This window comes from Heterodontus francisci, chromosome 27, assembly GCF_036365525.1.
Source record: "Heterodontus francisci isolate sHetFra1 chromosome 27, sHetFra1.hap1, whole genome shotgun sequence".
In the NCBI taxonomy this organism is placed as follows: Eukaryota; Metazoa; Chordata; class Chondrichthyes; order Heterodontiformes; family Heterodontidae; genus Heterodontus; species Heterodontus francisci.
Genome location: NC_090397.1, coordinates 32,824,212 through 32,849,295, shown reverse-complemented (window position 1 = coordinate 32,849,295; position 25,084 = coordinate 32,824,212). Strand labels below are relative to the sequence as shown.

Below are 25,084 nucleotides of genomic sequence, written 5' to 3'. Positions count from 1 at the left end.
GACATCATGTTACAGTTGTACATAACGTTGGTTAGGCCGCATTTGGAGTACTGTGTGCAATTCTGGTCACCGCACTACAGGAAAGATGTGATTAAGCTAGAGAGGGTGCAGAAAAGATTCACAAGGATATTGCCTGGTTTGGAGGGCTTGAGTTATAAAGAGAGATTGAATAGGCTGGGTCTGTTTTCCCTGGAGCCAAGGAGGCTGAGAGGGGACATGATAGAGGTATATAAAATTATGAGAGGCATAGATAGGGTAGATAGCCAGAGTCTGTTTCCCATGGTAGGGGTGACTAAAACTAGAGAGCATAGATTCAAGATGAGAGGGAGGAGGTTAAAAGAGGATCAAAGGGGTAAATTTTTCATACAAAGAATAATGGGTATCTGGAATGAGCTGCCTGAGGAGGTGGTGGAGGCAGGAACAGTAGCAACATTTAAGAGATATCTGGACAGATACTTGAATGAGCAAGGCATAGAGGGATATGGAATTAATGCAGGCAGGTGGGATTAGTATAGATAGGCATTATGGTCGGCATGGACACGGTTGGCCGAAGGGCCTGTTTCTATGCTGTATGACTCTATGACTCTATGAACATTTCGAGATGTGTGCACTAGAATGCCCAGATCTGTTTCTTTCTCCACCTTCTTTAAGGCATTTCCCTGAAGGGTAGATAAATGTTGGGCATTCAACCTGCCAACGTGCATAATGCTGCACTTTTCCAAATTAAACATCATTTGCGAATCATGAGCCCAGTCTTCCAGCTCATCAAGATCTTCTTGAAGAAAGCATTTTACTTTCAAAAGGAGAAATAAAGCAATTTTAATGAGTCATGTACCTTAAACTCTCTACTTCAACTATCTAAAGAGAGTCTCCTTCAATAGTGTTTCATATATTTACAAGGCAGAAAGCCTCTCTGTATACTTAGGGCTTCACTGCAAAATACCAAAGTCCAGAATTCTGTGGTCTATGACCTCTTTGGCACAAAATCCCACACACCCATCACTTCCATCCTTGCCAGATTGTACTGGCTGCTTGTGCTTCATCTTCATTTTAAATCCCTCCACTGCTTTGTCCCACGCACCAGGCCAGGTCTCTAATTCAAGACTACTGATCCCTCAGTTACATCAATTGAGACAAATTTCTTAGTCACTGCATTCTGCCTCTTGGACGTCTCTTCCATAATTTGGCGAGCTACCTCTTCCCCGGACATCAAAAGCCTCCTAAAAACTATTTTTTGAACCATCTTTTGCTCGCCCCTATTTCTTGCTCAGTGTCCCTTTCCCCCTTGAAGAACACTGTGCGACACAAAGACAAGTCAATATAAAATTATTCTCAACATATTGCAAAAGTATCCACAAAAAGAAACAAAAAACTTTGGAAATTCAAAAGATTTAGGAGCTAATTATTTTTTTATGCCAAACTGCAACACTTTGTAAAGGCCATTGCTGAAGGATGTGATTTACAAAGTGCTCTGTAAGAAATTAAATATGCTTATTGAACAAAATCATTTGTACATGATTAATAAATAGCAGATGTGTTAAAACAGATTCTGTAATCATCTGATGTGCATTCAAAACATGAACCTGTAAAACACAAATAAAAAATCATAATGAAGTCTGTAAAGAAACATTTGAAATGCAAAGTCAGCTAAGCCATTTGTGACCTCACTCCAGCAATTGCTTCTTTAACCTGGTTAACTCTACATTTCTAACAAACTTTTATTGCAGCAACACAGAAATGAAGACAAATCTGTGCACATCCCACTAATAAAATGCAGGTGTTTCCCTTTTAATTCATAAAGAAGCAGCTGCTAATCAGAAGTCATGATATTCCTGGAAGCTGGTCGGATGTTCTACGTACTTGTAGATTGAAAGAAACAGGCGCATGTCTTTCTTCAAGTATTGGTTTAACAGATGGATTTCTGAAAAGGTAGATGGGGAGGATGTCAGGTGTGTGTTTGCTGCCATCAAGAGGACACAGATCAGGACTACAACTAGGTTATGTGTGGATTGCAACCTATTGTCAAAAATTCATCACTAATGCTCAACTGTTCTGAATCCCAAATTCTAACACTGTATTCTTGAATCTGTAAAAAAATTAATTTTTTTGAAACCATTGTTTCCCTTTATTTTCAATACGAATTCATTGAACTCAGTCTGATTATTTTTATATAGCTACATGCTTTAATGTAGAGCCTTTAACATAGTAAAGCATTCCCAGATATTTCACAGATGAGAATTGACACCAAGTCGAAGAAGTAGATATTGGGAGGGAACACTTGGTCAAAGAGGTAGGTTCTTTAAGGAAGGTTTGGTGGAGAGAGGGGAGATTTAGAGTGGGAATTCCAGAGCTTAGTGTCAGGATGGTAGAATGCATGCCCACTGACCCTCTAAGAACTCAGCATTCCTCCAACTCTGAATTTTGTATATCCCCCCATTCACCCCATCATTAACAGTTATTCATATGCTTTTATATAACAGAAGACAATCTTAATTACAACTCTGAGTGAGTTAATAGGTTACATGCTGTGACTTACCATACATTTGGTTTATTTTTAAAGTCAACTGAATAAAATTGCTGCTGCATCCAGTTCTGGACACTGCATTTTATGAAAGATGTGAGGGCATTGGAGAGAGTACAGAAAAGATTAACAAAAATCGTTTGCGGGATGAGGAACTTCAGTTAGGAAGATAGATTGGTGAAGTTATGACTGTTTTCCTTGGAGAAGAGAAGGCCGAGAGGTGATTTGATAGAGGTATTTAAAATCATGAGGGGTCTGGACAGAGTAGATAGAGAGAAACTGTTCCCACTCGTGAAAGGATCGAGAACCAGATGGCACAGATTTAAAGTATTTGGTAAGAGAAGTAAAAGTGACATGAGGAAAAACTTTTGCACACAGCGAGTGGTTAAGGTCTGGAATGCGCTGCCTGAGAACGTGGTGGAGGCAGGTTCAATTGAAACATTCAAAAGGGAATTCGACAGTTATATGAAAAGGAAGAATGTGCAGGGTTACGAGGAGAGAGTGGGGAAACGGAACTGAGTGAATTGCTCTTTTGGAGAGCTGGTGTGGACATCCGCGCTGTAACAATTCTGTGATTCTACCAAAGAGAAGCACTATCACTGACCTGAGGCCTTCAGAGCTTTGACAAGACAACTACTGCTTATTTTCAGAATTTCCAATTAAAGGAAATGGATCAATCCTGCAAATTTGTTAATAATCATTTCTTCCTCAGCACGAATCTGCGATGAACTCCCAGCAATGGTCAAAGGCCAATATTTTACTCTCTTCAGTAACCAAAGCCCAGCTTTTTATCCAATATTTTCCCTTGATTTAGACTTCCAGTCACTCTTTAATAAAATCAACATTCATAAAGATAGCTAACAATGCAATTAAAAAGTTGGCTGAAATATGATATTTAATTCAAAGAAAACATTAACAATGATTCTTCAGCCAGTTTTACAGGACTCAAAACAGCTTTCCCACAATACCGAAACACTGTTTCATCCAGGATAAAACTATTTCCACATGTACTGAAATACATTTTATGACCAACAGTCCTTGCGTACGAGAAAGCCACAACTGATCTAATCAAAATATCTATATATTTGCCAAAGAATTTTGGAAATAGGTTCCATCGACCATCAGAGTGGCAGCAGATCCAAGGTTGTTCTAAACTCCCTCAGTTTATTTTTAAAAAGGTTTTCGGTCATTCCTCAGCATTAATATTACTCACCTTGCTATTCATAAAGAAGTTTTAAAAATACACTTCATTTTTTAATTGAATAGTAAGCATTCTGATCAAAGATTATGGAAAATAAATGGGCACAAAGTATTTCTCCACATATATTAGCATTGGTTTTTACATTGAGAACACAGCAAAGCTACATTCCTACGGCATAGTGTCATAACTTGGAAATGTGAGTTAGAGATAGAGTTCTCACACTATATACCTGATTTGCCATTTCACACACCTCCCCAACAAAGCCCTGAATCAGGGGATCAGTCTTGCTCAGCTTCTCCCAATATTTATCACCTTATACAAGGTTACTTTGATTTTATAATTCATGTCCCTTCTCATGCATTGACTTGCACCAGAAAAATGTTTAAGATCCTTATTAAAGGGCAACAAATGAGCTCAAAAGATTTAAATTGGTAACAATATTTTTTGGCAGGATTGTGCTTCTTGCTTTATGAGCCCACAAAGTATCTAAGGGAAGTTGTATATGCAGTAAAACTCTTAAAGGAACAAAGGTTTTTTGACCATTTTTATTTCCACTTTTATATGCCAAGTTAGCCATTTTCAATCAACATTTTTTAAATATGTGTTTTTGCACATATTTCTCTGGTACAATGTTTATTTCATCATAATAGTAGATAACCTTTAACTCAAAGCTAAAAAGGAATAGTTTATTGTCTAACACATCACTGTAAGTGAAATATTTACAAAATGTAGGCAGAACATAAGCAACTGAATAAAAGAGGGCACACGAAAAGGCAACACTTCTAGTTTTGAAGCACCCCAAATATATAGATGAAAGTTGTCGTGTAAGAATAAAAAAGACAAGCTGAGGGAATCAGTAGGCACTACAGCCATAGTCCACTACACCTACCATTATGTCATATCTGCAAGCCATGGCATACCTTCATGATAATGATCAAGGGGAACTAGCACTGCAGGCTCCATATCAACAGGGAGCCAGTTGCAGAGCTGTGCCATCTGCTGTAAGGATATGTGCAGCCAACCTTTATCATAGTGAAGGTTTTACTTGTGCAGCCAAGGAAACCAGCACCCTCATTTTTATGCCAGCTTCTCCCCCAAGGTAATGTAAGAATCTTCTATAGTATCAGCCACTATGTCATCCGTGCATGCATCAAGCAGGTGACTCGTACATGAGCCAACACTTTCTCTCCAAATAGCAACGGCAGCAGAACACAGCTACCCAATGTGCTACACTGGGAATTTCCTTGGTCCCAGCTTTTCAAATGTCTGGTTGAAACTGGTGCACTCAACGGCAGATGTGGGGTCACTCTGGAGTCCAGGCTCGTGTCCTGGCCTGGATCCCCAACAAAATGCCAGCTACATGCCTAATATTACAAACTTATAAAGGGCCTCAATTGGGTAACCAAAATAAAGTTCATCGACAGCTGGCCAATACTACATTTCCACTTCACAAAATAAGCCTTAATAACAAATAGGAAGCAAAGAATATGGGGATTCAGTGTGCTCGCTAAATCTATTTTAATTTCTTATGGACATCCGCCTTGGAGTATTCCATTATTTCGTATGGTGAAGCACTGGAATTCAGTATAGTGAAATATTCAGTTACAGTGCATTGAAGTACTGCTAGGTTAGATTTATTTTATCATCTCTGCTTTTTTTCTCCACTGTTACTTAGCAGAGAAGAACAGCTGGAGCAAACAATGTATGAAGGTCATTTAGTGAGATCCAACAACATAACAGGGTTATTCAATGAGAACCAGCAATGTAAGGAGATCATTTAATGAGAGCCAGCAATACATGGGATGGGGACAAGGTGTTATTCACTGACAGCCAGCAATATATGGGGTTCATTCAATGAGCCAGCAATATATGAACGTTATTTAATGAGAGCCAGGCTGTGTCGAGGAGAGCAGGCTGAACACAAACAAATAGGAGCAGCTGAGGGTGGAAATAATCAGAGGGAGAGGAAAGGTTCAGTCTGAAGGAGGAAATAAAGTGGCCTGATATTGTCCATGGATTTTTTTTGTAGAAATATGCCCAGAGGGTGAAGTGTTAATGTGTTTTTTTGATTGGTCTCTGTCAAATGTGAGCCAATCATGATTTTCTTTCCACTGGGGATATTTTCTAATACCAAACATATATTTTTTGCCCTGCAGCTTTTCACCTGACAGATATATTTAGAATGGATAGATAGACAGAAAGAATTAACTTTGTTCAATTACTTCAAAAGTTCCAGGATTAGGAGTCAAGTGGCAGAAAGAAATAGGCAAGCTGGCAAGTTCACAGCGGATAACTGATTCTCAGCTGAACACTAAGCAGGAAGATTAATACTTCCATGTGCTAGACAGGTGACTAATGGGAACCTAGTGAACCAAGCAAGTTCACATAAGCAAGCTATTAGAGACTGAATGTCATGCTGCAATGTTCACCTGACACTCAAATTTAACAGTTACTTTGCATGAACTTGACTGGTTCACTCGGTTCCTATTAGTTAAATTTCTTGTATTTATTTCACATGTGAAGCCAATAGTGTCTACTGAATGTTCAAAGTTATTAGAGGTTGACTATCAGACAAACACTCAGCACAGAGATTAATACTTTCAGTGCCTGAAGAGTACAAGGAAGGTGAATAATAGGAACCTACCCAACCAGTAGGATTCACATCAGAGCACTTCTGGTATTTGAACACAGTGGCCTAGAAATTTGGTCATGCAGTCCCCATTTTTCAAGCGTATTTGGCGTATTCAGGTCCCAATATGGTAGACAGGAAGTGCATGCATGGTTCCAGCCAGAAGTGTATTATTGCCCAGTCCTTGTGCTCTTTTGTCCACTATTAGCACACAATCTTTCAGTCACAATTCCCCTACACTTTGGAACTCATCCCAAATCCCTTTAGTTTGCTATTACCTCTTCCCTTTTTTCAAAAGCCTCTCTTTTATTCTAGTTATAGCACCCGCCCCTGCCCCCCACCCAACGACCACCATTTAATTTCCCTCATTTCCTGTTTGTCATCCTCCTTACCCTCTTATAAACTGCTCTGAGATATTCTTCTATATGAAAGGTACTATAAGAGTCCAAGTTATTGTAACACTAAGGGGAATGTCATTGTCATACATCTGAGAGAATGAAATACGAGGGAAGACTGTTGAAAATACATTATGGTTAGGGAGCTGTGTGGAGGTAGTAGGAGGAATTTGAAGTTGGCCAAACAATGGTGTTCGAGGCAGACATTACTTCCCGAAAGTCCTGAAGCAATGTTGTCTTGTTAGCCACTTCCTGGCTCTGCACATGCATGCCCTCAGATACAGTTGTCCTCCAAGAATTCTCAGCTTGAATGTTCTAATCCCCAATTAATATAATTTCTCCTCAGAACAGATAATGGCAGTAACTCATAGGAGCTCATTGTATTGTCCTTTGCTGAGTTTATGGGCAAGGTTTAGCTGTAACTGAAAGCCTGGCTTATAAATGACATGAGAAAAACATTTAAGTACTCAGAAGCTGTAAAATTGCTCCATTTAATTGCATCCAGCCCCAATTCATAGTCTTGATTTCTCCTTTTAAAACAGTAAAAGGAGCAGGGAATGTCTATTCCACAATGAATAACTGTTGTGGTGCATTGCACTGCAGTTGCTGAATATCATTAGATTGTCATCAAAATGGCCAATTCTTGCAAACTCACTTGCTTTATTATTTTTCATATACCCATATAGCCCAAATTGGAAATGTTATGTATATGAAATGATGTATCGTGCATAGATAAGTACTGAATTTTAATGAAGGAATATAAAAGAAAATCAGGCTGGCAGCAGTTTTGCAACATTAAACTATTTTATTACACTGCATTACCATGAAAGCACCATCTAAGTCTCCAGGTATTATGAAAACAAAGGTAATGTGGCTAAATTATAGAACATATTTAGAAAAACATTCCAATAAATCACCATCCAACAGATTTCACAGCCTACTATTAGTTACATTTGCATGTCACAGCTGGGCATACCCTTTAACAATGTTGTTCAGTTTTCTGACTGCCATATGCAGTAAAACATTTGAGTTATTTGTTTTCAAGTAACTTCCATCTTTTGTTTCAGCTCAACTTGGCTTCACTGCATTGACATGTTATGTCAACATTCTCATGGCAGCACAAGCATCTCTTAAGTGAATCTGGACAACAAAGGAAATCAAGGCTAACTTACGTTTCAGGGCTTTTCATTTTGTATAAGATCCACTGGTAATGGACTATTTTCTCCCAGTACCAGGACAAACCTAATTTCCAATATTCTAATATTCTATATGCCCCTCTATTTTATTTGAGTGCTCTGCACAAATAGCACTCCATTCAATCAAGGCCAAAAATTTGCATTTGGACATATTTCTCTTTTTGAAATGTAGGGTATTACATGTTTGTACATTTATCTTCAGCGTTCTACAGCTTATTTTTCACTCGTGGCACATGACAGATGATCTGTCGTGTTATATACTTCTTCTTTGGCCTCCTTATCTCGAGAGACAATGGGTAAGCGCCTGGAGGTGGTCACCTCGTGTTATATAACAAGTTATGTAATGTCAGTGTGCCAATAGAACATAAGCTTTTTGTATTTTTCACTTCCTGTGGTCCTGAAATTTATTCTTTACTCTTATTGATACTTTTGCCTGTATGTAGTAAGATCTAAAAGCATGAAAATACCAGAAATAAAGCTAAACAAAAGTAGTACAATTAATAGACAAAAAAGCTTCACCAAAGAACTTGAACTGAAAATAAAACTGAATGGAGTCTGTGGAACAATTCATAGCAAAAATATAAATCTGTATAGTACCTGCTCTAGTCAATATGCCAGTATAATAACATAAAAGGTAATGTATGTACAATTCTTAGGAACATTAGGATTTGTAGATACACACCCAAAAATAAAAATTGGTACCTGTCATACACAGGCTTTCTGTTACCTCTAACAAATATACAACACCAATTACAAATCTGAACCATGAGCAAATTTTGTTTCTGCATCCTTATAGTCTTAGGATAACATAAAGAGTGCAAATATTTCTCTTCATTCATTTAAACATATAAAGAGGGCAAGAAAAAATCTGTCAATAGTCACTTTATCTGTTAGACAATGTAACCTCATGCACTGGTCTCCCCAGCCACTTAGTGATGCAAACTACTGAGGTAGAACAATAGAGAACATGGTAACAGCGTATTTAGAATATTATAGCATTATTAAACAGAGTCATGGAGTTATTAAAGGGAAACCATGTTTGACAAATCTGGTTTTTTTTTTGAGGATATAGCTAGTAAGATTTATAATGGGTACCAGTGAATGCAGTGTATTTGGATAATGTGCCGCACAAAAGATTATTACACACAGCCTGCCAACCTAAAAATGTCCTTTTTCTGTCCATTAACCAATCCTTAATCCATGTTAATATATTACCCCCAATCTCATGAGTCCTAATTTTATCAAAGAGTCATAGATGCATGAGAAATAATGGGGTGGGGGGAACAGTTCATCATTTGAGAAAGTTGCAAGACTGCTGGTTATTAAACATAGTTTTACTGTCTTACTGTTTCAAAAAAGAAATATGAAACTATGGTATTACATACTATATCATGAAGAATGTTGGTTTGAATATAGCCCCTGATCAAATGGAATTGAAGATGGTTTGCTTAGACCATTTTTAATAACACAAAACAAAATCAATAAAAGTGACAACTTCAATGGAAATATTAATTTCAGGGACAATAATGTTTTGTGGGCTTACTTTACCTGGAAGTCAAATGCTGTATGAATGGTAGATCTTTGAAAAGATTAGTCTTCAAATACATGATCTCACCAAATTTATTGAGTTGATTTGTACTGTTGAATACACCTGTGTCCTGATGTGAACGTCTCAGCACATTATAAATCTCTTTATAAATGCACATTACTAAACATTTAAGTTTTGTGCCTTACTGCAAGAATCCGGCTACATCAAAAATAAGTGCAGACAAAAGAGGCCATTCTATGTATCTTTCCATGGGAACCTAAGGATCCCCATCATAGCATCTAATTACACCATAAATGATTTGAAAAAGTGTGTGCTTCCACTACCCAAAGCAGATCACATGGGATATTAGGCATTCATTGCAAATAAAAGTGTTTCCAACATCAGTTTAACATACATTTCACCAGTTTGTATCTATATACCTTCAGGTTGCCGTCTATTCCATTTGATATTACATGCCATATGCAAGTTTATCTAACTTTGTCACTGCACAGTAAATCAATTCATATTGATACTTCATGTGCAAATATTTGTTATCTTTGTTGTTTTGGATTGATTTAATGATGTGAAACTCTGATGATGTCAGCAGGACATAATTTGCAATTTCAAGTTGAGGCCTGAAGAGGTGGGGGGTGGGTGCGCTACTAGGTAGGGTACAGTTATGGCTTACTGTAAGATAAACCTACTCGGCTCCTGGGCCAGAAGTAAGATTTAGGTTTATTTCTCAGGTTTTCTTGTGGGCCAGGAAGAGTGGGAGTCCTCTTCCAAGCCTCACAAGAAGGCCTTGAGCCTCCTTTCCTACTCTCCCTCTCTCCACCAATCATGGCCAGTGCCTCCATTCTCCTTTGATTGGGGCCAGTGTTTATTTTTGTCCCCTCCCCCGCACCCCCAATCACAGATTCTTCACTAACTGCTGAGGACCATTACCATGGATTCCCGGCTCTGGCCTCCTACTGCAAATTCCCTCAGCCAGGCTGTCAACTGGACTTTGTGACTGGTGGGAATCTGCACTCTATTATTTAAATCAGACACTGTTAAGATCGGCAGGCCTCTATGTCCTTGACCTTGCCATATTCATCGTCCGTTATGTGGCTCCCTTGCACCCTCCCCAACATAAAGACCTTTGTTTTCTTTCTGATCTTTATGTGGCCATTTGCTGTGTGAAAAGAAAGGTCAGTGGAAGAGATGAAGGAGCTGGGCTCAGTGGTTAATTCATAAGGAAAGCGAAATGGTTCTTTGCTGTCACTTTTAAAATTCAACGTGCAATTTGCAGAATTGTGAACTTTCCCAACTTACTTAATCATCTGAATGAAGTAAAAACTTGAAATTTCTCTCATGCCTGTGAAGATAATAGTCTAAACATTCCAGGATATCAATTTAACATTAATCATCAATAACCTTTTGGATTGCATCACTTTGGTTGAGCGATGAAATCTCAATACTGAGGGAGTGTTGCATTGTCAGAGGTCACGTTTTTCAGTTAAAATTTTAAACTGAGACTCTGCCTACTTAGATGGATGTAAATGATCTCATGGCGCTATAATCTTAACAGGTGTCCTGGACAACATTCATCCACCAAACATCAACATAAACAGATCTGGTTTCATTCTCTATTTAACCTTATTACCTGAAAATTGGCTGCCATGTATGCCTACATCACAAGTGATTTTATTGCAAAAGCAAATCATTGCCAGTTAAATGCTTTGGGATATCCCAAGGACACGAAAGACACTATATAAACAGATGTTCTTTTTCTCTAGTCCTGAGATCAGAGTTCAAAATTAAATAATCTGCTTATGTTTGCACTGTACATTATTTTCAGAATTTTACAGTGGTTTCACGACCCCTCCCATTCACCAACACTCTCATTTTTATGAACAAAGCTAACAAGAGAACAGGGTGACCAAAACATGGCAGGATAATAATTTTTTAAAAAATCAAGCAAAGAAATATGAAGGCTGGTTTTAATAGTTGAACAGAAAGGATGAAAATTGGAAAGGAATAGTTAGGAAAAAAGTGAATAAGAAAAAGTAAAAAGATAATGGAAGAAAAAAAGGATGAAAATCCATTTTAAAAAATGTACTGGAAAGAAACGTGGTGGTGTGAAGGCTGGGTTCTGCACTTTTTATTATTGTCATTCCTATTTAGAAAATCCAGAAATAAAAGGTACAGTTTTGGAAGTTTCCCACTGCGGAATCTGATAATTAAGTACTAGGTTGGGTCGCTGTGGAAGATGCCAATTAATAGGCCGTGAAATAGTTGACCAGCTCATCAGGTGAGCTGAGTAATTGTTTAGGTGGATAGGATTCTCCATCCGTTAACTGCAAACTTAAGGAATGCCTGGCTTTTAAAGCAAAATGAACCAATACTGAGGCACCAACTAAGGAACATGGAGCAGGAAGAGAATGTAGCTATGTTTAATGACATTGTCATTGCATTTGTGAAGATCTTATGTGCTTTGCATTTCTAGTAAAATTTTAAATCCATTCTTTTAAATAAATTTAAGACATAATTGGAAATACTGAACACAGCAAAACTTCATGAATCCATTTATGATGTGACGACTTTGAGAAATCTGAGTAATTTATCAGGTAATTATAGGTGAGGAAAACCATTCCACTCATATTAGTTTATGCAACGTGGAGCAGTCTTCACTTCCCCAATTGCAGTATCTGTTTATTATATACATCCAGGATTTTCACCCCCACAACTCTGCCCAGAAGTTCATTCCATGTGATGATCACAATTCCTGATATCGGTAGTTGAACCTATGAACCTTTGTCCTCTTATCCTATTGCACAATTTAACATCCTGGTGTCATGCAGGCCCCCACCTGCTAAGCTTGAAGCATATTAATTTCACCACATAGACATGAAATTTCAAACTGCTGTTGAAGTGAAGAAAGGACTTGCTTAAAAAATATTGCCAGATGTTGGCAGGAAAGAGATTTGCATATTCACAGTATTTGGAAGGACAAAGAACCATTCCCTGACATATTCAACCCACAATGGACATTTGATCACTAGACATTGAAGGTGGGGGAGCTGGCATTCCAGGTTGACTGCTAAGATGGCAGAATACACAAACAGACACGGTCAAACCAGCTAGTCATATGACTAACCTGCTGGGCAACCTGAGTTTTTTGAATTTGTACAAACAGTTTGGGCAGTGTGTCTGTTTGCTCCTGGACTGAGAAGATCTCTCCTGTCTGCTCCCATCTCTTTCTCACAAGCCTCTGAATCCACATGAACCCCAAGAGAGAAAAGTCTCCTACTGCGAACAAGGTTTAAGAATACTGGGCCCCAACAAAAAGCAAGATCTGCCTACAATCAAGGACTCCACAGTGAGCTCGAAGAACTGTAACAAAAACCCCTCAGATATTGCCTCAAACTTTTCCACTTTATTTTTCTTCTGCTTTTTTCTGTCTCTACTTGCAGCTGTGTTTCGTATATGCATGCTAGTGTGGGCATGACGTGTATCCGTAGGCGTTAACTGAATTAAGTTTAATAAATTTCAACTTTTCTTCTTTAAACCTAAGAAAGCCTGTTCGTGTTGGTTTCTTTGTCTTATAATTGGAAAGCAGTAAACAAGAATTCACCAAGGGGGAGCTAAAAACAGTGTGTTTAAAAATAAAACCCTGTTACAGTAAGACCAGGTGAAGGCTGAGAGGGACCCCGAGACACCTTTCTCACCTGGTCGTAACACCTGGATTTACCTTTTCCACAATATTTACGATCTTGTATGCCTCAATATCATTTCTCAAATACCTCTTTCCAGGCCAGATTCTCTTCAGTCTTTTTTCATAATTCCAAACCTCTGATATCAGGAATCAGCATTGTGGTCCTTCTCTGCACGGTTTCAAGCCTCCTATGTGTCTCAGTGATGAGAACTGGACATAGTACACAAGATGTGGTCTAACCACTGTAGAGTTTGATCATGATTTCCTCCGATCTAAATTCAACTGTTCTGGCTAATGTTCTCCAGACTTTGTTGATTACTGCTTTGAATTGGTTGGACATGTTTAGCCTAGTGTCTACAATGACTCGTAGGTGTCTTCCAAATTTATCCTGAGTTATTTCAATGCCATTTATGGAGGATGCGTGTGCTGATTCCCAAGTGAAATGTCACAACCTGTCTCAAAGTATTCAATTTGAAGAAAAACTCTTACACAAATGAGAACTATCTACTACAAAATTATACTATGGGGGAAAATACAACAGTGATAAACTTTTCTGGCATGTATAGACAATATATGCAGTCAACAAAAGTGAGACAATGACAACTGAGCTTGTAGTTCAGAATGAATACAGATTGGAGTGGAGAAAAGCAGGAATGCTTCATCAAATGGAAGTACAATGGCACAAATTTCTTGAAGTAGCAGTGTCCTGAGATAATTTCACTACTCCTCAGTTAGTATCTACGGGGTAAGTGCAATTTCAATTTGTATGTGAAGGTTTAATAACAGAACAAATTTAGCGAATGTAAGGATTTTGATAATACTCTACAACCAACAGTACAACTAGACTTGCATTTTTAAAATGCCTTGGCACCCAACAGATATCACAGATGTTAGCCTAAATGTGTACATTAAAGAGCAATAATACAGGATATTTTTATATACAGAACCATTTATTTCAAATAAAAATCTGCGTGATTTTTTACAAGACTGTTTTCTTTTTACAATAAACATGATGCGAAGCTTGCAAATTTTATAGGCTTAAGTTAAATTTCCTAGATTCATTAATATTTTCTGCCTTCTTTACACCAAAAGTTTTATATTATACCAAAAACAATTATGCACAACTTGCAATATGGAGACAGTCAACATACCTAATGCACATCAAGAATGGCAACTGCTTTTTCATGATTGGGGATATTAAGAAAATAAATTGCCTTAGTTAAAAACTACCAGTTGCTTTTTTTTTTACAAAGTGTTTACATTATTTTAAACTTAAAATAGTTGCTAGTTTGTGTCCTATGAGATCCAAACGAGCAAACGCACTTCTAATACAGAAGCTGAAAAAAATAGCCCTCAGTAAACATACCCACATTAACAGTGAACTAAAGGTGCAGAGATTGGCAAATGTATGCACTTCAGGAAACTATACATCACAAACCTACTACCATTTGTATTCCAGCGTTTGCTGCTTTAGCAGTGCTAAATCATAAGTTGTTACAAGTTAGACCTTGAATAATTGAAAGAAACTGGTGCATTAGTACAAATCATTAATAAATCAAAAATGCTCTGCATGTTTAGGTATCTTCATGTAGGCGGTATAAATTCCATTAGCTATTGGATAAATAAAGTGGGTCAGAATGTCTTAGAGTTGGTAACTGGCAACTTTGCAGGCCTTTGAAGGTTTGTTGGTAGCGTCCCATTTAGGTTACATTCCGACTGGACTTTGAGTACAAGACTGACTTTTGAATTGCATAAATGTATGCAATGGCCGGGAACAGCTGCTGCACAACATTGCTGAAATGACGGGAAGAATTTATTAAATGCCAGAAAGGAACGGGATTTGCAAACAACTGGCATCATGAACATTCTAATATTTTGTGATGGGAATTTTTGAGGAGATTCCACCCTGAACACAGACAGAAGCAAAAAATGAATGAGAAAGGAACAGATTTATAGAATTCCTTAGAGGTATAATACATTTGAACAACACCAGTGAGAGGCAGGACATGGGCTCATGTCTGTGATTTCCCAAAATTGGCTCTCTGGAGAAAGACACTGGACAAAGACAGGCTTTTATTTTGCAAAGGAAAAGGAGGAATATTGGAAGGTATTACAATACCACTTCTATGTGTGACCCAATGAACATACTGCTGTTAAAGCCTTGGTAACAGATTTGACAATGATGCAACTTAAAAAAGGCGGCCGGAAAAAACATCACTAATGCAGTGGATACAGACAGAACTAGTCTTTTGCTTACACAAGAAAACAAAATGGAGTCAGATAAATCCCTCAAATTGTTTTTTTTGCAATGTCTGGAAAATCTAACAGTTTTGATCGAGAACTAGCCTTTTTGGAAGGAGTTAGCAGGAGAAAGCATCAATCGAAATATTGTGTATTAAATGACACAGGTGCAACATTCAATCTCTGCCAGTGGGAAGAACAGTGCAAAGCACTGATTTTCCACACAGCTGTACTGCGACATGTGAGCAAAGCTGGTGGAAGGGGTGGGGATGGAATCTTCAATCCAGAGAAAGTGACTTATATAGTTCGTTAACATACAACAAACAGGATTTTAAAAAACTGTTTTAGTAATTACATTTTACTACCATGAAACACTGGATGAGATTATTACTGAAGTGGTTTGTGATATATGTAGAAGTGACTATATTATACTCCGACCCTTTCATGCGAATGTTTAACCAATCACTTCACAATGTACGCATGTTCTGAACAATCGCTTAATATCTATAATGTCCAGTCTGCAGGTTTGGGTGCAACATATTCACTTCACTTAGTTTACTAGCTCCTTCTGACAGGATAATTACTTCAAACAATACTCTTGCCATCTGAAATGGACACTGTAAAGTATACAATCTTGGCATTCAGATTTTGCAAGTTTTTTTACTCCAAATTTTATCTTACTTTTTTTTAAAAAAGCACTCAATTCTTCGCTACCCCAATTTAGTTTAACATTTAAAATGTTTGTAAACAAATGCCAAAAGTGCTTACTGTGCAGGGATTACTATGAAAGTAACAGCACTTTTGTGGAGAACTCTCACCAAAATGTAAAATAACTAAACAGCAAGTTAAAAAATATACAGATTATAAACCATCTATTCCAATTAAGTACAAAATCCATCACATACATTGTCAAACAGGTAATGGAGGTTTTATCCAACTGTTCATTTCCATATTATTGTACACATAAATTCTGCTTCTTGTAAGAACTTGGTTAAGTTTCATTATTGGATGCATTGGATGCTATTTTGGTATATTGACAGTTTATTGCTTCAAAGGCTTCATCCCGGTGTAACATAGCACCGAATACCAGTGGCTAAAAAACAAAGATAAAAACAGTTTTACTGGAATTTAAAGAAAAATCCATTGCAATCTAAAGAGAAATATATCACCATGATAAACTGTTCCTTCATACAGTGTAACACAATTATATATAATAGGCATTAATGAATATTTATAAAATATTTTCATATGTCACTATTAATACTGTTGCCATTGTACAGAAAACGTTAGATAAACAGAGGATAATTCATGTTATTACTCTGTGCAAGTGAGTAGCTCAGCAATGCAAACCATTATTATGCTGTGTTGCTAAGATTCTTTGTGGCCTCGCAAGACTAATAACATTATGTGCATATCCCGAGAGATGGAGATTATCAGTATATGACTAGTTGAGAACATTGCTGAAGGATTTAAGAAGGGTTTCTTTGTGTGATACAAGAACACTTTCAAATGGAGTAGAATTCTTGTATTTTACTTTAAAGCTGAATATCTGAAACACCAAACCATATCACCAAAGGAAGAAATTATTTACCTTTTGCGTATAAGGAGTAGTTATTGAAATGCCCATTCCTGATCCAGGCAAAACAGACAAAACTTTGTACTGTAGGAGCAAACAGAACAGAGAAAAAGGAGAGATTTAAAAAAGATAAAGGCAATTGTAATGTATTCACATGTTATGAGCATGCCCAGTGTATGACATCATCCTCATAAAATGTGATCTGGCCGTCTTGGTGTCTTGTCTTGCTTTACTAGTTACCCCAATATAACAGATTTTGGATTAAACTGCAAAACATTTTTGCAGAAAACAGTAGAGACTGTGATGGACAAAATAAGCTAGTTCCCAGTGCTACGACGGTGAAGATTTTCGACTAGATTGTGCTGAGCCTCATTGTTTCTGAAAATGTATGGCTGCATTAGTTGAATGGATTCTGGAGGGTCCTAACATCAATTTGATTCAACTACTGACTACACTGACTTTGGTGAGTTTGTTCTCGAGGCTGGATTAGCTTCTGTATCACTGTTACAGACAGCTACAGTAAAGTGTTTACTGGGTCACTGTTACATTTGAAAATGGAACAAAATGGCTGTGCCTACAGGATACATCTTAAGGCTAGGAATGTATGATCCAGTTTGAGAACCATTCAGTTTATACATTGAAAGAATGGACATGTTCTTCAGAGCTAATAAGATATTGGAGCTTGAAAGTGAAAGTGAAGAGGGCTAGAGTCAGCACAAGGCAATTCACGAGCAAAAGGAAGGAATTCTGTTAACGGAAATTGGTCTGTAAGTGTATGGCACGTTAATAAACCTTCTTGCTCCAAAGAAGGCAAAAGATGTGCCATTCAAAAATAATCACCAAGTTGGAGGAACATTTTAATCTTAAACCATGAGAGATAGTGGAAAGCTACAAATTTAGAACCAGAGAAGTAGCAAAACATTTGTCGAGTACATTGCGTCAATGAAGAATTTATTACATTGAAACTTTGGTACATTCTTAGACCGTGCATTACGAGACAGATTTGTGTGTGGATTGGTAGATGAAAGAATACAGTCGAAGTTACTAAACACACAAAACCTTACATATGAGCTAGTGTGCAAGATCGCTTCTACCATGGAGGTGGCAAAGAATGCTTGAGGATTTCATCCTATGCTAGTGCCTAGTACAGCTTCTGGCCATTGTCAGAAAGCTTCTGTCAAGTCTAAAGCTAGGAGACCTGATCAGAAGAGTGCTATTGATAAAAGTTTCGTGACTTGTTATCGCTTATAATGGCAACCAAAAGACACAGGCATGTCAGTACAGAAATGCCAAATGATAGGCCATATTGCAACTGTTTGCCAAACAAAGACCAAAGCAGGAAAGAGAACACTTTCTAGTAGTAATGGAAAGCTCCCATTTTTTTGAATCCTTGTTCACAGCTTTCCAATTATAAGGCAAAGAAATGAGCATAAACAGGCTTTCTTTGGTTTAAAGAAGAAAAAGTGAAATTTATTAAAACTTAGGCTTAAACTCGAATACGGTTGACGCCTTCAGATATATGGCGTGCCCACTCTAGCAGCACATGCAGTATACACATACAGATAAGGAAAGAAAAGAGAAGAAAAGATAAAATGGAACAGTTTCAGGCAATATCTTGTTAGTGTGCTTCGAGCTCACGGTATAGTCCTTCTGTAGGTAATTCTTGCGTTTTGTTGGGGCCCAGTATTCTGCTTAAACATTGTTCATGTAGGAGACCTTTCTCTCTGAGGTTCACGTGTTTCCACAAGATTCAGTTCCATGGGAAGGAGATGGGAGCAGGCAGACAGGAGAGGGTTCTGCTTCAGTTCCAGGAGCGCATGGCGTTGAGTTCAAATTCTGATTTTCCAATTTAAAACTCCTAGTTGGCCAGCCAGTGGTCACGTGACCGACTGGTTTGGCCAGGTCTCTTCTGTGTATCGGGGCAGGGTCCTGTTCCTCATTGTTCCAACACTGCCTGTTACTAGGCAAATGTCCATCCAGTCAGGGGCTTTCAATTTTAAGTTTTAATGTTCATATGGCGAAATAATGTGTGCCTCAGTCTTGGCAGGTGGGGGGTTTGCCTGACAATTGGCATTAACACGGGTGAAGTTAACAATCTTGAAGTGAATCCAGAGTGCTTAAACAAAGAACAACTAGGGTTGTACAGCATTTACGCCACCAGCAATCACTCAAATGACAGACTTTTGTACAAAGGTGTTGGCAAATCAACAGTACACCAACATGTGCATTGATACAGCTGTAGATTGTTCCATTATGAGTAAAGACAATTACGAGAACCAATTCAGTGACGTACTTCTAACTGAGTGCAGTTCAGTTGAAAACTTAGTCTGTTGTGGTGTTAGAAACGTGTGGACAAATGGAGAGCAACTGTTCAATATAAGAGCAAATCCTTCAAGTTACCCATTGCTGTTGCGAGATATGCCAACAAATCAAAATGAATGGGCAAAGACTAACTCCATAAGCTGAAGTTAGACTGGAAGCATGTTCTCCAAGTTGAGATGACCAAGAAGCTTGATCAGCTATTGAATAGTTAGGGGAACATTTTTGAGGAAAGCCTTGAATGTATAATCAGTGTGAAAGCACACATCTGAATTAGGCCTGATGCAAAACCAGTATATTGCAAAGCTATATTCCTTATGCTCTTCAAAACCCAGGTGGAAGAGGAACTAAAGAAGTTAGAGAGAACTGGTGCGCTAGTGAAAACTGACTACAGGTGATTAGGCAAACCCAATCGTATTAAGTGCCCAAATCAGACAAAATCACAAGACAATGCAGGGACAACAAAGTCACAATCAACCGGGGCAGTGGATGATGAGCAGTATCCATTACTGACCTTTCAAGTTTTGTACGCAGACTTAACGGGATCCAGGCTATTCACGAAGTTGGATTGGTCCACAGTTCAATGGGGATTGAGAGAGTCAGCAGTATCGCATGATAAACACATACATGGGGTTATACTCCTAGATAAATCAGTCCCAAGGCATGAAGTCTTCTCCAAAAATCTTCCAAACTACAATGGATAAGATTTTGTAAGGAATGTCGCTTTGCTTGTGTAATCAGGATGATGTGGGATCACGACATCAACAGAGGAAGAGAATCTTCAAGTGTTGGATGAAGTGTTAAAAAGGCTCAATGATCACAATGTGGTGTTGAAAAGGAGCAAGTATGCTTGCGTGAAATCACAGGTAGTGTGCCTTGGCTTACAGCCAGTGAAATAGAAGATAGAAGCAATAGACAATGCCCCAAAGCCAAAAGATGTGTCTGAGCTTAGCTCTTTTCTAGGCATGGTCCACTATTACTTGCGATTTCTCCTTGAGCTTGCAACAGCATTTAAAAAAAATTGTTTCAGGAGATGTGGGTGTCGCTGGCTAGGCCAGCATTTATTACCCATCCTTAATTGCCCTCAAGAAAGTGGTGGTGAGCTGCCTTGCTGAACCGCTGCAGTCCATGTCGTGTAGGTACACCTACAGTACTGTTAGGGAGTTCCAGGATTTTGATCCAGCGACAGTAAAGGAACGGCAATATAGTTCCAAGTCAGATGGTGTGGTTTGGAGGGGAACTTGAATGTGGTGGTGTTCCCACACATCTTCTGCCCTTGTCCTTCTAGGCAGGAGGTGTCACGGATTTGGAAGGTACTGTCAAAGGAGCCTTGGTGAGTTGCTGCAGTGCATCTTGTAGATGGTACACTGCTGCCACTGTGCATTGGTGGTGGAGGGAGTGAATGTTTAAGGTGGTGGATAGGGTGCCTAATCAAGCGGGCAGCATTGTCCTGGATGGTGTCAAGCTTCTTGACTGTTGTTGGAGCTGCATTCATCGAGGCAAGTGGAGAGTATGCCATCACATTCCTGACTTGTGCCTTGTAGAACAGGCGTTGGGGAGACAGGTGGTGAGTTATTCACTGTAGAATGTCCAGCCTCTGACCTGCTCTTATAGCCACAGTACTTGTATGGCTATTCCAGTTCAGTGTCTGGTCAATGGCAACGCCCAAGATGTTGATAGTGGGGGATTTAGTGATGGTAATGCCATTGAATGTCATGGGGAGATGGTTAGATTCTCTCTTGTTGGAGGTGGTCATTGCCTGGCACTTGTGTGGTGCAAATGTAACTTGCCATTCATCAGCTTAGGCCTGAATATTGTCCAGGTTTTTCTGCATATGGACATGGACTGCTTCAGTACCTGAGGAATCGCGAATGGTGAACATTGTGTAATCATCAGCACAGATCCACACTTCTGACCTAATGATGGAGGGAAGGTCATTGATGAAGCAGCTAAGATGGACCTAGGACATTACCCTGAGGAACTCCTGCAGTGATGTCCTGGGACTGAGATAATTGACCTCCAACAACGACAACCATCTTCCTTTGTGCTTGGTATGACTCCAACCAGCAGAGAGTTTTCCCCAATTTCCATTGAGTCTAATTTTGCTAGGGCTCCTTGATGTTATAGTCAAATGATGCCTTGATGTTAAGGACAGTCACTCTCAATTCACCATGAGTTCAGCTCTTTTGTCCATGTTTGGACGAAGGTTGTCATGAGGTCAGGAGTAGCGTGGCCCCGGTGGAACACAAACTGAGCGTCAGCGAGCAGGTTATTGCTGAGTAAGTGCCCTTGCTAGCACTGTTAATGACCGCTTCCATCACTTTGCTGATGATCAAGAGTAGACTGATGGGGCAGTAATTACCTCATTGGATTTGTCCTGCTTTGTGTGTACAGGACATACCTGGGCATTTTTCCACATTGTCAGGTAGATGTCACTGTTGTAGCTGTATTGGAACAGGTTGGCTAGGGGCATGGCCAGCTCTGGAGTACAGGTCTTCAGTACTATTACCAGAATGTTGTCAGGACCCAAAGCCTTTGCAGTTTCCAGTGCCTTCAGCCATTTCTTGATATCACCAAATCGAATTGGCTGAAGACTGGCATCTGTGATGCTGGGGACCTCAGGAGGAGGCAGAGATGGATCATCCACTTGGCACTTCTGGCTGAAGATGGTTGCGAATGCTTCAAGCCTTGTCTTTTGCACTGATGTGCTGGACGCCTCCATCGTTGAGGGTGGGGATATTTGTGGAGCCTCCTCCTCCTGTTGGCTGTCTAATATTCACCACCATTCACAATTGGATGTGACAGGACTGCAGAGTTTTGATCTGATCCATTGGTTGTGGGATCACTTAGCTCTATTACATGCTGCTTCCGCTGTTTGGCATGCAAGTAGTCCTGTGTTGCAGCTTCAACAGGTTGACACCTCATTTTTAGGTGTGCCTGGTGCTGCTCCAGGCATGCCCTCCTGCATGCCCTCCTTCATTGAACCAGGGTTGGCCTCCTGGCTTTATGGTAATAGTAGAGTGAAGGATATGCCGGGCCCTGAGGTTACAGATTGTGGTTGAATACAATTCTGCTGCTGCTGATGGCCCACAGCTCCTCATGGATGCCCAGTTTTGAGTTGCTAGATCTGTTTGAAATCTATCCCATTTAGCACATTGGTAGTGCTACACAACACAATGGAGGGCATCCTTAATGTGAAGATGGGACTTCGTCTACACAAGGACTGTGCGGTGCTCACTCCTATCAATACTGTAATGGACAAATGCATCTGCAACAGATAGATTAGTGAGGATCAGCCCCCAAGTAGGTTTTTCCCTCTTGCTGGTTCTCTCACCACCTGTTGCAGATGCAGTCCAGCAGCTATGTCCTTCAGGATTTGGCCAGCTCGGTCAGTAGTGGTGCTGTCAAGCCACTCTTGGTGATGGACACTGAAGTCCCCCACCCAGAGTACATTCTGTGCCCTTGCTACCCTCAGTACTTCTTCCAAGTGGTGTTCAACATGGAGAAGCACTGATTCATTAGCTGAGGCTGGGGGTAGGGGGAGGGGGGTGCGGGATGTGGCGGTAGGTGGTATCAGAGGGAGGTTTCCTTGTCCATGTCTGACCTGATGCCTTGAGACTTCAAGGGGTCCGGAGTCAATATTGAGGACTCCCAAGGCAACTCCCTCCTGACTGTATACCACTGTGCCACTACCGCTGGTGGGTCTGTCCTGTCAGTGGTGTCAGAGACATTGTCTGTAAGGTATGATTCTGTAAATATGACTGTCAAGCTATTGCTTGACTTGTCTGTGGGACAGCTCTCCAAAATTTGGCACAAGCCCCCAGATGGTACTACAGAGGACTTTCCAGGGTCGACAGGGAGAGGTGTACTGTTGTCATTTCATCCATCATGTTGTGTGGCATTACCACTGTGCTAAATGGGATAGATTTCAACAGGTCTAGCAACTCAAAACTGGGCATCCATGAGGAGCCTCGGTCAATGCCGGGTGGTCCATCCGGGTGCATCCCTTTTAGACTTTTCTCTAGCAGTACAACTGAGTGGCTTGCTAGGCCATTTCAGAGTCAACCACATTGCTGTGGGTCTGGAGTCACATGTAGGCCAGACCAGGTAAGGACGGCAGATTTCCTTCCCTAAAGGACATTAGTGAACCAGATGGGTTTTTACAACAATCAACAATGGTTTCATGGTCACCATTACTGAAACTAGCTTTTTTTTTTTTTAAATTCCAGATTTATTAATTGAACTTAAATTCCACCTGCTAACATGGTGGAATTTGAACCTGTGTCCCCAGAGCAATAAGTCTAGGCCTCTGGATTGCTCATCCAGTGGCATTACCACTACGCCACCGCCTCCCCTCCACTATATGAGTTGTTGAAGAAAGATGTGAAATGGGAATGGTCTAAAGAACAAGATGCTTATGATAGATGTAAGAGAAACTTGAGCAGTGATACATTACTTGGTCATTGTGATATAAATTGTGACCTGAAGCGATGCATGTGATGCTTCAAATTATGAAACTGGAGCAGTAATTAGTCATGTCATGGATGAAGGTCAAGAGAAGCCCACAGCATTTGCATCATGTATCCTGATCAAGAGTGAACATAACTACACACACAGAAAATGAAGTGCTTGGAATTATCTTGGAATCAAAAAGTTACCAGTTCTTGTTGGATAGAAACTTTATACTAGTTATGATTCATAAACTCTTAATAGCTATTCTGGGTCCAAAGTCTGCAATACCAACAAAGGCAGCGTCAAGGATGCAACGGTGGACTGTACTTCTCTCATAGTTCAATGGAGAATGCTACAGCTGACGCACTGTCATGTTTGCCGCATAAAGACTCAGAAGTAGACTATGAAGGTGCAATCTTCACAACAGGAGTTGTGGATAAGGTATTTCCAATCTTTGCAACTGAAATTGCAGCTGAAACTCAAAGACTTTGAATGGTTGAAGAGAGTTTATTCGGTGTACAGACAAAGGAACTGAAACCGTTCCCCAATCGATGTAATGAGTTGTCATGTGAGCAGGGTTGCATTAAGTGGGGTCACAGAGTGGTAATGTCTCTTTCTTTAAGAGACAAGATTCTGGCAGAACTTCATACTGAACATACAGGTATAGTTAGCATGAAATCCATAGCCAGAAGTTTTGTTTATTGGCCTGGTCTAGACAGTGATCTAGAATCACTAGTTAGCGAATGTACCATTTGTCAAAACTGCAGGATTAAGCTGCCAAAAACTCCTTTACAACCATGGTCATGGGCGACTCATCCATTTCAAAGGGTGCATGTAGACTTCTGCAGAAAGGAAAGTGACAATTGCTTGGTGCTTATTGACAGTCATTTTAAGTAGATACAAGTCAAAACACTAATGATGAAAGGACAAAGGATGAGTTACGGTCCATTTTTGCTGGTCATGGTTTACCAGAGGAGCTTGTCTCAGATAACAGCCCTCAATTTTGTTCTAATATAAAAACAAAATACTGCAGCTGCTGGAAATCTGGAATAAAAACAAATTGCTGGAAACAGAAGGTCTGGTAGCATCTGTGAATGAAAGGTCATTGACCTGAACCGTTAACTCTCTTTCTCTCTCCACAGATACCATCAGATCGCTGAGTATTTCCAGCACTTTATTTTTAGCTCAATTTCGTTCTGTTCGGTTTCAGAATTTCATAAAGCAAAATGGTATCAAACACACCCTCACTCCTCCATATCATCCGGCATCAAATGGAGCAGCAGAAAGACCTGAGACACTATTTAAGGAAGCACTCAAGAAGCAAGTGCT

At 39.5% G+C, this 25,084-nt stretch overlaps 1 protein-coding gene across 3 annotated transcripts in view; it reads right to left on the bottom strand.

Annotated features, from left to right (window-relative positions):
• Positions 1-14,120: 14,120 nt before the first annotated feature.
• The window catches only part of gramd4a (GRAM domain containing 4a), a 212,909-nt gene continuing 201,945 nt past the window's right edge, over positions 14,121-25,084 (bottom strand). For all 3 annotated transcript variants that reach the window (XM_068059128.1, XM_068059127.1, XM_068059129.1), the window contains 2 exons: positions 17,000-17,068; positions 14,121-16,501 (listed from right to left, as the gene is read on the bottom strand). In XM_068059128.1, the coding sequence (XP_067915229.1) occupies positions 16,400-16,501; positions 17,000-17,068 (171 nt within the window). In that variant the 3' untranslated portion in view covers positions 14,121-16,399. The remainder of the gene's footprint in view (positions 16,502-16,999; positions 17,069-25,084) is intronic.